General features: G+C 59.8%; 1 protein-coding gene across 5 annotated transcripts in view; it reads right to left on the reverse strand.

Moving 5' to 3' along the window:
- TFDP1 (transcription factor Dp-1) overlaps positions 1-11,762 on the reverse strand; it is a 36,838-nt gene extending 25,076 nt beyond the window's left edge. For 2 of the 5 annotated variants that reach the window (XM_089303343.1, XM_051841995.3), the window contains exons 1-2: positions 11,631-11,762; positions 10,575-10,647 (exon numbers count right to left, since the gene is read on the reverse strand). In XM_089303343.1, the coding sequence (XP_089159469.1) occupies positions 10,575-10,586 (12 nt within the window). In that variant the 5' untranslated portion in view covers positions 10,587-10,647; positions 11,631-11,762. Of the gene's footprint in view, positions 1-10,574; positions 10,648-11,260; positions 11,338-11,480 lie in introns of those variants that run through there. The other 3 variants (XM_051841994.3, XM_051841996.3, XM_089303342.1) reach the window with 3 other exon arrangements.
- Between the last annotated feature and the right edge of the window lie 1,170 nt (positions 11,763-12,932).

Here is a 12,932-nt window from a genome sequence, read left to right on the forward strand (position 1 = left end):
CCTGGGAGGATGGGGCTGCCGCGGCTCCTTCCGGGGTCCCTGGGAAGGCGGGGCTGCCGCGGCTCCTGACGCGGGGTCCTCTGGCGGGGTCCTGGGGAGGGGTCCCTCAGAGGACGGCACTACCGCGGGGCCTCTGGGAAGCGCGGGGCCAGGGCGCGCGCCCTCCAGCAGCAGGGGAAGCGCCGCCCCTGACGACAGACCGAGGCGGGGACGGACGAGCCACCCGGCCCCTCCCTGGCGCCCGGCCACAGCCGCCTCATTCTAAGCGGCTCTGAAGGCGCAGAGCGGTGGGCAGCGCCCGACCCGCACCGTGAGCGCAGCGGGCAGAGCCGGGGCAGACGCTTCCGGAGGACCCTGCGCCCGCGTGAGCCGTGAGTGCCCTGTGGGAACCAGAGCCTCCCTTCCCCAAAACCTCACCGAGCGCCCACCTTCCAGAAGCGCAGGCACAGGGAGTGGAGACCTGGGCAGAACCCCCCAGGAGCACAGGCAGCCGGGGAAGCCAGGCGTCGCCAACCACGCGCCTCCACAGTGCCACTGGCCTGCCCCGCCCCTCCTCCTCCAGGATGGAGCCCAAGCGCCGCAGGAAACGGGGACCCACGCCTGCCCCAAACAGTGCTGATCAGGTGTCTGTGAAACTCGTGCCCAGCATGACCAAGTGTCCAGCCCTGCCCAGGACCAAGAGGGGCTCTAGGGTGCAGAACCTCCCAGGCTCACCCCAGGCAGGACTCGGGCTTGCTGGCAAGAGCCACTGGCCCCAGGAGCTGCCAACAGTGACACACCGGCACAGCTCACAAGGGGCTGCGCCAGCTGGCCCACAACCCTGCTCAGTTCACAGACAAGGGGCCGGCACAGCGACTGCTCCTGTGACCGCGCAAGGTCTCACCTCAAAAGCCAATCCCGTGTGAGTCTCCCAGGATCCGATGCCCCACCTTGTACCTGCCCCACCCGTAGCTGCCACTGGGGCTGCCCTAGGGAGCTGGGGCCTCCGACACTTTAGACATCAAGTCAGCCCAATTACAACATCAAACACAATTATCTGTCTAGGAACAGACTGAAATAGATCCAATTACAGGCTCTTTGACTTCTTCATGTAAGTAATTTTTCTTTTTTAAAAGATTTTGTTTATTTTGAAAAGCAGAGCTACGAGGTGGGAGGCCTTCCATTCACTGATTCACTCCCCAAATGGCCACAATGGACAGGGTTGAGCCAGGCCAAAGCCAGGAGCTTCTTCAGGGTCTCCCACATGGGTGCAAGGACCCAAGCACCTGAGCCTTCCTCCACTGCTCTCCCAGGTGCACTAGCAGGGAACTAGATCAGAAGTGGAGCAGCCGGGGCCTGAACTGGAAGCTACACGGGATGCTGGAACTACAGGCAGTGGCTTAACCCACTGCACTACAGCCCCAGCCCCAGCCCCAGCCCCAGTGTAAATCATTCTTACAGATTAACATTGACTAAACAGCACAAAACCTCAATCACATAACCAGAAATCTTGCTGTGAAACAACTGTCACGTCACTCACCACACACCATCTACCACACACCATCCATGACTTGAAACCCACCATATGCCATCCCACAATGCACCATCTACCACACACCATCCAACAACTCACCCACCACACCATCCACAACACACCATCCCACAACTCATCTACCACACATCATGAAAAGCACACCATCCTGGGGCCGGCGCTGTGACGCAGTGGGTTAACGCCCTGGCCTGAAACGCCAGCATCCCATATGGGCGCTGGTTCTAGTCTCAGCTGCTCCTCTTCCGATCCAATTCTCTGCTATGGCCTGGGAAAGCAGTACAAGATGGCCCAAGTCCTTGGGCCCCTGCACCCACGTGGGAGACCCGGGAGAAGCTCCTGGCTCCTGGCTTCGGATTGGCGAAGCTCTGGCCGTTGCGGCCAATTGGGGAGTGAACCATCGGATGGAAGACCTTTCTCTCTCTGCCTCTCTTCTGTGTAACTCTCTGACTTTTAATAAATAAAATCTTAAAAAAAAAAAAAAAAAAGAAAAGAAAAGAAAAGAAAGAAAAACACACCATCCCATCACACATCATTCACCACATGGCATCCCAAAACATGCCATCCCAGAGCTTTCCCCTAAAAGCTGCTGCCAGGAGCTGTGAACCATAGGGCATAGGGTCTTTTTTTTTTTTTCTTGACAGGCAGAGTGGACAGTGAGAGAGAGAGACAGAGAGAAAGGTCTTCCTTCCGTTGGTTCACCCTCCAACGGCTGCTCTGGCCAGCGTGCTGCAGCCAGTGCACTGCGCTGATCCGAAGCCAGGAGCCAGGTGCTTCTCCTGGTCTCCCATATGGGTACAGGGCCCAAGCACTTGGGCCATCCTCCACTGCACTCCCGGGCCACAGCAGGGAGCTGGCCTGGAAGAGGGGCAACCGGGACAGAATCCAGCGAACCAACTGGGACTAGAACCTGGTGTGCTGGCGCCACAGGCGGAGGATTAGCCTAGTGAGCTGCGGCACCGGCCAAACCATAGGGTCTTGATGATTACATCAGAATATAACTGCTGCAGGTTTTAAAGTTGGCACTGAAGTGGCCATCAGGTCTATGATAAGGGCTCCACATGAGGCTTAGGGCACAAACTCTCAGCAGGTGCACCCTAGGGTCAGTGTGCAGCTCACATCAGGTACACCCCAAGTCAGGACACAGTCCCACAGCAGGTGCACCCCAGGTTAGGACACAGACCACAGCAGGTGCACCCCAGGTTAGGACACAAACTCACAGCAGATGCACCCCAGGGTCAGGATGCAGCTCACAGCAGGTGCACCCCAGGGTCAGGACACAGACCACAGCAGGTACACCCCAGGGTCAGGATGCAGACCCACAGCAGGTGCACCCCAGGGTCAGGACACAGACCACAGCAGGTGCACCCCTGGGTCAGGATGCAGACCCACAGCAGGTGCACCCCAGGGTCAGGACACAGACCACAGCAGGTACACCCCAGGGTCAGGATGCAGACCCACAGCAGGTGCACCCCCGGGTCAGGACACAGACCACAGCAGATGCACCCCAGGGTCAGGACACAGACCACAGCAGATGCACCCTAGGGTCAGGACACAGACCATCACAGGTGCACCGCAGGGTCAGGATGCAGACCCATAACAGGTACACCCCAGGTCAGGACACAGTCCACAGCAGGTGCATCCCAAGTCAGGACATAGTCCCATAGCAGGTGCCCCCCGGGTCAGGACACAGATCACAGCAGGTGCACCCCAGGTCAGGACACAGTCCTACAGTGGATGTCCCCCAGGGTCAGGACACAGTTCCACAGCCGGTGCACCCCAGGTTAGGACACAGCCCCACAGCAGGTGAATCCAAGAGTCAAGACACAGATCACGGCAGGTGCACCCCAGGTCAGGACACAGATCACAGCAGGTGCACCCCGGGGTCAGGGCGCAGACCCACGGCAGATGCACCCAGGGTCAGGACACAGACCTGTGCTCTCTCCTGTTCCCACCTGCACTGCGTGACAGAAGCAAACACTGCCGCTCTGTTGTCAGCGAGGACAAGGCTATGAGGCACTTGCACTGCATAGGAACAAGCCCAGGGCCTGCTGCTCGGCTCACAAAGGCAGTGTTTTAATGGAAAGCACTCATTTCTAAATCAGAACACAAATCAGAACAGGATGCCTTAAAACTTCACCTATCAGAGCCAGTGTTGTGGCGCAGAGTTAAGGCACCACTAACAACGCCAGCGTCCCTTACAGAACGCCACTTCCAGTCCCAGCTGCTCTACTTCCCATCTGGCTCCCTGCTAATGAACCTGGGAAAGCAGCGGGAAGATGGCCCGGGTGCTGCCACCCACGTGGAAGAAACCCACATGGAGTACCCGGCTCCCGGCTTAAGCCTGGTTCAGACCTGGCTGTTATGGCCATTTGGGAGTACACCAGCAAATGGAAGATCCTCTGTCACTGTGCCTTTCAAATAAATAAATCTAAAATTTCACCTATCAGGGCCAGTGCTGTGGCACAGTGGGTAAAGCTGCCATCTGCAATGCCGGCTTCCTGTATGAGTCCTGGTTGCTCCACTTCCCTGCTAATGACCTGGGAAAAGCAGCGGAAGGTGGCCCAAGGGCATCCATGCAGGAGACCCAGATGAACCTCCTGGCTCCATCCTGGCCACTTGGAAAGTAAACCAGCAGATGGAAGATACCTGTCTCTATTTCAAATAAATAAATACATATATCTTTAAAAAAAAAAAAACCTTCACCTATCAAAGCAAGTTCTGTGCACTTTCAAATTATCACCATCGAACTCAGTGCTGGGAAGGGAACAACTAGACCCTGACCCTCGGTCAGAGGTCAGGCCCCATCTCTACAGAAGGAATCTGGCAGGACGTCGCCGAGACAGCGCATGCCTGTGTGTGCATGTACGTGCATATTCATCTATCACTGCGCACACGCACATGTGCAGGGCTCACGGAGGTTCACTGTAGATCTCAACAAATTTGACAAAAGTTTTAACTGGAAACCACCAGAACCCCAGCAAGAGGCAGTGGACAACCACGTGTGGCACAGCCCCAGGCGGGGCAGGCAGACGCTCCCCTCCCTACAGCTGCCTCCCAAGTTAACTGCATCTCCCACTCCAGCTCCCCGCACACCTGGGCCACGTCCATGGCCACACCCTGTACTTTGTAGTTAAAGCCTGGAGATTCTGCCCAACAGCCTGGAGGCTGCACTTCCACGTCTCTCATCCTCCATCTAAAACAGCAGAGGCCGCAGATGGCTCACCCAAGACACTCGAGCACGAAGGCCATCTTGAAGGGGCCTTCAGTCCACAGACCAAGTTTACAGCGAGGTGCCAAGCCCAGGGCACTTGTACAGTTTCCCAGGGCAACTTAAGTTTCCCATAACTGGCGTCTACAAATCCTGTCAATCAAACATACAGCTGCTAAAACCGTGGCAGGAAAAAAGTGCCTGCCATGAGACACTCACCGTGCACAGCGTGAAAGGAAGCCACGAGGGGAGCCAGCGAGCCCCATCTCTGTGCAGGAGCCCTCGCAATGTGGGAACCAGCTGGCACCCACAGGGACAGGCCACTACTCTGCCATCCCCCTGGGGACTGACTGATGGCACTGCTCTCTGCCTTCTGTTTTTCTATAAGTTTCCAAATTTTCTGCAACTCAGCTTACTTCCAAAAGCAGAAAACCACTACCTGAATTGTTCCTAATAATTCAAACTCTGTTCTACAGGACTTCCCACACACGGGCCATCACAGGGCAACCACAGCAGGAGAGGCCCCGGAAGCCAGCGGCACATGGGTCACACGTCAGGAACCTCGAGTTCCAGAGGCTCTCAAAGGAGCCCCCAGCATTCCTGCCACCAGGGCAGAGCGACCCGGGAGAGCAAGGCAGGGGCCGGAGCAGGGCGGTTCTGGGACACAGGCCGTCACTGTCTCATGACCTGCCCAGGGCCAGGGCAGGTACAGGCACCTGAGTGAGATGTGTACCCTAGACCTGCCCCGGAAGATTCCTCAGAAACAGGGTCCTATAAATCAGGGCTCTGGTGGACAGAGCCCTGAAGTCAAGTAAGGGACTCTGACAGAAGGGGCAGAAGCCACGACTCACCCGGGAGCCCCAGGGCTGCCTGTGCCACACCCGGCAGGGACCCAGAACCACCACACCTGCACCGGAGCCCCAAGGACGAGACCAGCTCTGCAGCAGCCTCAAAGGTACACTCCTTACGGGAGGGCTGCACTGGGCCCTGTGCTGGGCACGACACCCACAAGAGGCAGCAGCTGTGGCCAACACCTTGGTAACCCAGGACCACCTGGAGGTAGGGGTCATCGGATTCGACCTCTACCTCAGTTGACCCCAAAGCCCTGTGCATGCTCAGCCACAGCTGTCGGTTCTCTGAGCACAACGTGGGAAGCACCAGTCCTCGTAACACAGCATAGAACCACGCTGAAGGCTGAGCCAAGTACCAACTCCACACATGCACCGAGTGCTCTACGGTGAAAAACACTTTTTAAAGTCCCAGCAGGGAGGAGCTATCCTAAGCAGGTGCCCAGGTGAGGAACACTTCATGCCAAGAGTGCCCGGCAGGGGCTGCGGGTCCCCTCGGGGCTTCAGGGCCAACTCGGGGGACCCTGCCTCCAACACCCAAGCTACAGAAGAGACACCTTCACCTCAGCAACCTCGGGCTAGGTGTTCACACAACACCTGTAAAACAGGATGCGGGGGCCACCGCCTGTGACACTGGCAGCCCTCATGAGCACCAGTTCGAGTTCTGGCTGCTCCCCTTCCAATCCAGCTCCCTGCTAATGCACCTGGGAAAGCAGCAGAAGATGGACCAAGTGCTTGAGCCCCTGTATCCATGTGGGAGACTAAGAAAAAACTCCTGGCTCTTGGCTCTGGCCTGGCCCTGGCTGTGGCAGCCAGCTAGGGAATGAACCAGCAGATGAAAGATCTCTCTGTAACTCTTTCAAATAAATGAATAACTCTTTAAAAAAAAAAAAAAAAACGTTATGGGGAAACACTTCTAATTAAGCTGTGGTTTTTCTAATTTTTAATATCGGCTCAGTTTCTCCAAGCTCACCCATGTAGAATGCTCAATTCAGGAGCCAGTGATGTGGTGCAGTGAGTAAAGCCACTGCCCGAGACACCAGCATCCTGCATGGGCGCAGGTTCCTGTCTCGGCCCATCCAGCTCCCTGCTAATGGCCGGACAGCAGTGGAAGATGACCCATATATTTGGGCTCCTGCACCCATGTGGGAGACCCACACAAGAGCTCCTCGCTCCTGGCTTTGGACTGGCCCAGCTCTGGCCATTGCAGCCAATTGGGGCTTGAACCAGCAGATGGAAGACCTTTCTCTCTCTCTGTAAACTCTGCCTTTCAAATAAATAAATAAATCTTTTTTACAAAAATAAAGAAAAAGAAAACACGAATTCTGCATCATGAAAAGCTAAGAACAAGCGCCCTGGGAGACTTCTCCCACGCTGAGCCCAGCATCTGACCTCACTGCCCCGCACCTCACACACAAAGCCCTCTCCTCTAAGGCTGGGATCATGAATTGGCATTTGTCTCCGGAACTCACCTCCTCCAAGCCTGAAGGGGGCGGTCCCTGCTCCCCAGCAGTCGCAGGCAGGGACCCAGGCCTCAGCAGAGAACCGGGCTGCGTCTCTCGGGTCTCCAGCTTCCAACATCGCTATGGAGGGACTGTCCCGTAAACTCCCGGGGCGGAAACCGGCATCACAAAGCGGCCTCCAGAAATGAGACACGGGTGCTGAGAGGGACCCACATAGTCCGGCTCTGCCCTGGGCCAGCATCATCCCCCAGCATCCACCGGGGTTGGTTCCAGGGCCCCAGCGGAGCTCAAAACCCACAATGCCCAAGTCCCGGCTGTAAGAGCTGTGGAGAACTTGCACAGGCGCCCACAGGCCCTCCAGGTACAGAGAATCTAATACAATGTAAACGCCCTGGGAGGGTGCTCCTCATATTGTATTGTTTAGGAAGTAACAATGGGGAAACCTGTACCTGTTCAGTTCTGATACAATGTCTTCCGAACTCTTCCCACCCACAGAGGACTCCAAACCCGCAGAGCCTGCAGACTGCTGGACAGATGGCTCTCAGCGCACAGCACAGCTGTGTTGGGGCACACACAGGCTGAGGGGTGGGGCAGCACCCTGACACAGCCCCACAATGCACATTCACGTGTATCCTCCCTCTCCACCTGCAGACTTTCCTGAGGCCAGCCGAGTGCTGAGAACACAGCCTCGCCAGAGGGGCAGCAGGGAGGGAGGCCCATGCCTGGCCCCTCCAAGGGCTCACTCCTCCGGGGGCAGGAAGCATGGGCTGTGACCTCCAGAGAGAACCCTCACCTTTCCCTGCCACGGCCCCACCCAAGGCCCCTCCCAGGCCAGGTGCCTCCACTGCTCCCAGCCCCTCTGCAGTGTGCTCTGGGGAACGGTCCAAGCACCTGCTGCCCCCCTGGTGAGCAGCTGGGCAGACCCTTTAGGGTGACAGCTTGGGAACTTGCTCAGGCCGCGTGGACCCCCAGCGTGAACACAGAGGAAAGGAAGGGCTGACCCAGGCCCCTGCTGTCACTACGCAGGCTTGGGAATGAACGATTCCCCTAACATGGAAATTCCTGCCCCAAATGCCCATAGCAGAAGGCGACTCCCTCCTGTTCAATTTCTGGGGCGAAATGAGACTCGGGTCTCCGTCACTTCACTGTGGGGGCTGCTGTGTCTCTCTTCCAAGTCCCCCTCCACACAGGGCACCTCCCTGGGACATGTGTCAGTGCTACTCCATAAATGAATGTCAGAGGCAAAACCCAGGGAGGCAGGGCCCAGCACAGACACGGCGCCTCACAGGAAGGGACGCGTCCCTGACACCCTCCCTCCCCTCCCTGCACCCATTTCCCTTGCATTCTCAGAGCCACAAGGATCTCCAAGCACCGGAATCGCTCCACAACGCGACAGCCCAGGGAGCGGCCTGCTTAACTGCACCTGGGTGAGGGGCACGCGGACAGCTCACAAGAGAAGTACCCTGATGCGGGTACCTGCAACCGTCACACACAGGGCTGTGTGCAGACACGGCTGGGAGTCACAGAGCTCCGTGTTTATTACAAGACAACGGCAAGGTTTTCACCAGATTCCTTTCACATAGGCACGTATTTGTATTTAAGAACCAGAAAAGAGGGCACAAGATGTATACCCACGAGAGAAGAGACAGGTCGAGTGCCATCTGCCCAGTCCTGTGCCAGCCCCTCAGGCAGCCCTGCAGGTGCCAAGTGCATCTCCTTCCTGTCGGCCCTGATGTACCCGTCACCCCGGAGCAGCCACCACAGGCTGTGGCCAGCACGCACCCTCCCGGCCCACGGGCCCAGAAAGGGCTCACAGGATGACGAGGACGAACAGAGACCATCGTTCCTCACACACACCCCAGAGGCCACACAGAGGCCTGTGCGATCAGAAGCTGCTCATGACCGCAGAAATCACCGCATGAGATGAGCAGGGGGCACCAAAAACTAGCTTAGGGGCCCCCAGCGGGCTCTGGGCCCCTCAATTCACACCAGAGGGCCCACTCTGCAACAACCTCATCAGGCAACCTGTGCACAACACAGCCACTGGCCCCCCACGGGCCCTCACCCTTGCTGGTCGCCCATCCACCCTCCAGCATCACCTGCCCACAGCCTCCATTTCCAGCTTGTCCCCGACACCCTGACTTCTTGTCTGCAGAACACGGAGGCCACCTTGCCATTCTGCCCTGCCAGCTGCATCTCAGCCCGTGAGACCCTGCCACCGCCTAAGAGCACGTGGATGACAAGAAAGCAGCGTCACCAGCCACGGGACCAGCACAACCCTTGTCTGTAGAACACGGAGGCCACCTTGCCAGTCTGCCCCACAGCCACTCCTCAGCCTGTGAGACCCTGCCACCTCCCAACAGCACACACTCCAAGTCCTTCAAATGCAACGATGACCAGCTAGGGGGCCAGCACAGCCCGTGCCCTGGCCCGGCGACCTTGCTGGGGTGGCGGGGTCCCCCTCCTCCAGCACCTGTCTGTCCTTCCCTCCCACGCCTCTCTCCGTGCCACACAGATGGTGCCAGCCACACCAACGTGGAACCACAAAGGGCTTCGAAGATGACATCAGTGAGTATCTAAGCATTTAAAGAGACGAGAGCAAACTGGTCCAGAAACCAGAAGCATGCGGCTGGGCATGGGTCTGGCACCACCCTTTCTGGGCAACTGTGGGAGTCCAGCTGCTTCGGGGCACCTGCCACATGTTGGCACCTCCAGGAGTGATGGCACCAACCAAATGACAGCAGTTTTAAAATGAACATCAAACCAAAACCCTGCACACAGCGCCCGGAGGGCTGCGCGCCTCCCTGCGCAGGCCTGCATCCGAGGACAGGGAGCCCCTGACCGGCACAGACAGAGGACGCGGCTCAGGAAGTTCGGGAAATCTGAGCTGACAGAAAGCGCTCCAAAGCCACCCAACCTGCAGAGTCGCGCACAGAGGCAGCAGGACCAGCCTGCTTCCAGCTCTATGCAGGAGACGAGCACGCAGCCGGTCTGCACCAGTGTGCAAAGACCCCGCGTTTCAGGGAATCTGACGGCATGATGGGAAACTCAGTTATTCTTGGACCTAAGAGCCTATTTCTCCACCCAACTTTAAAAAGTTACCGAGAAGGGGATGGTATTGTGGCACGCAGAGGGTTCAGTGGGCACTTGCAATGCCAGCATCCCATAGGAGCACCAGTTCAAATCCCGGCTGCTCTGCTTCTGCTCCAGCTTCCTGCTAATGCGCCTGGGAGGGCAGAAGATGGCCCAACTGCCTGGGCCTCTGTCATCAGGCTGGGAGACCCAGATGAAACTGTTGGCTTTGGCCCGACCCAGATGTGGCGATGTGGCCATATGGCCATCTGGGGAGTGAACCGGCTAATGGAAGCTCTCCCTCTGTCTCTCACCCTTCCAAATAAACAAACCAACCTCTCTTAAAAAGCCAGGAAATACTAATAACTCAGGTTTTGCCCCTCTGACAAAGGCACAAACAGGAGGGGCTGGTGCCAGGCACAGGTGTTTGAGCATTAAGCAAAGGTACTCACATCTTTTGCCATGTTACCAGGTCCAGGAAACCAATGCTATCAACATTCACTCTCCAAGGAAGAAAAGACTTTTCTGGTTAAAAAAAAAAAAAAAAAAAAAGAGAGAGAGAAAAAAGAAAAATGAGCAAGGATGAAAAACTAAGTTTACAAGATGTCCCACTTTAAAGAAGACGTCTCCCCCGCCTGCACGAGGGCCTGGCGGCTGAGATTTCTCGCTAGAGCCTGGACGCAAGGCTCTCGCAGCGCTCGCCACCCTCAGACCCCGCGAGCAGCCCGGAACCCCCCCGCCCCGCGCACCCCAAATGGCCGGTCCGGAGGCGAGACCGCGGTGAGCCCGGGGCGCGCTGCCCGCCTCCGCAGGGTGGGCTTGGGTCCCCCACTTAGGCGCACACGACCACCCAACAGGGCACAGCCCAAACGTGCAAGTTCCCAGGTCTTCCCCCGGACCCTCCAGGGGCTGCGCGCCGGGCTGCTCGGCCGCCGACCGGTAACTCTGACAGGTGGGCTCTCGGGTCCCCGCCCGCTGCGATCTGTCACTAGGCCGCAGCCACCGCGCGCACTCCAGCCCCGCGGCGCCTCCCGCCCCGCCCCGCGCGGCCCGGCCCCGACCCCGACCCCCAAGGCGCGGGCGCGGCCATCGGCCCCGGAGGCCAGGCCCCGTACCCCCGCCCGCCCCGCCCGGTCACCTGGGAGCCCCCGCCCGCAGCAAGGGCGCCTGGCGCGGGGCCCCGGCGCCCAGGAGCGCGCGGGGCCCGGAGGGCGCGGGAGGGCCGGGGCCGCGCGGCGCCCGCACGCGGCGGGGACGCAGCTCGGGGGCCGCCGCCCGCCCGCGCCCCGCGTGGCCCGCGCCCCGCGCTCGCCCGGCCCCGTCGCGCCGGCTCCCACCGCATCCTCCGCCGCCCGCACCTGGCTCGCCCGGTATGGCCGCGCAGTCTGGGGCGCGGGCCGCGCGGGGACACGGCCGCGGGGCGCGGGCGGGCGGCGGGGGCCGGGCGGCGCTCCCGGCCCTGGCGGGGTCCCTGCCCTGGGCCAGCGGCGCCGGGACGCGGGGCTCACCCTGGCCGAGCGTCGGGCCGGCGTGACGTGCGCGCGGCGCGGTGACGTGGGCGGCGGCGGGCCCGCTCCGCGCAGCGCGCCTGCGCGCATTTTCGCGCCTTCGGAGCCCTCCTCCTCCTCGGCGCCCTCCTCCTCCTCCGCCCCTCCTGCTCCCGCTCCTCCCGCCGGCGCTGCCGCCCTGGGGGAGGGGAGGGCCGTGCGCGCGTGTTCGAGCCTGCGCGTGCGCCGGACGGGATGGAGCCAGCCGGCGCTAGGGATGCGCGCGCGGGTCAGAGGGGCCACGTGTGTGCGCGCATGAGTGTGTGTGTGTGTGTGTGTGTGTGTGTGTGTGTGTGTGTGTGTGTGTATGCACGGAGCGAGACTGTGGGAGGAGACCCAAGCTGTGTGTGCGCACACAGAGCTGCAAGGGGGCCGGGGTGGGGGGCAGAGCTGGAGGCGAGACATGGGTGTAGGGGGTGGAGAGGAGGCACCTGCAGGGCAGGAGGCCAAGAGCACTTGCTGTGTGCATGGAAAAGGGGGCCAGTTGTGTGCTCGCCTGTGTGCATGGGGCTGGGGCTGCTGTGTACACCAGTGCGTGTGCACAGGGAGGAGAAGGGGTCAGGTGCAAGTGTGCACGTGGAGGAGTAGCAGATGGAGGCAAGCCAAGCGCGAGGGTGCCGCACAGACCAGGGTCCTGGGCGCGTTGGTTTGCATGGATGCAGGGGTGGAGGCAGGCGCTGAGCTGGCGCAGGTGTCTGGGCAGGGAGGGGAGGGGAGGGGAGGGGAGGTCTCCAGCCCTGCTCCGCATCCCGGCGGCTTCCTCACAGAGTCCCAGCGACTCCACACCTCCTGGGCGCCAGGGCAGGCAGCCTTTCCACGGAGAGTGGAGCTGGGCCCTGCCCTGCAGACACAGCTGTCACCTAGGGCTGGCGGCAGGCTGTGGAGGCCGGTCCCGAGCCCAGGCTGCACGGAGTCCCACACAGCCATAACAAGGGCTCTCCCACCCTGCACCCCTCTGCACACCTCCAAGTCCCACCCCATCCACACCCACTGCACCCACTCCTGCCCAGGAGAGCCCCACCCTGGCAGCCTGTCCTCTGTGCCAGCAGTTCGGTTTCTTTGTGGCAGAAACCTTCCTGTCTGGTTAGCACACAGTAGGTCCTTAGAGAAGGTTGATGGGGCTGGGGGGAGCGGTGTTTGGCCCAGGGATGAGGACACTGATCATGTCACCTGAACCCCACAGGGCTTCAAGGCCCAGCTCTGCCTCTGACCCCTAATCTGCACCCTTGGAGGCAGCAGGTGATGGCTCAAGTACCTGGGTCT

This window comes from Oryctolagus cuniculus, chromosome 9, assembly GCF_051225735.1.
Source record: "Oryctolagus cuniculus isolate XC-2025 breed Fujian yellow rabbit chromosome 9, ASM5122573v1, whole genome shotgun sequence".
NCBI classification, from domain to species: Eukaryota; Metazoa; Chordata; class Mammalia; order Lagomorpha; family Leporidae; genus Oryctolagus; species Oryctolagus cuniculus.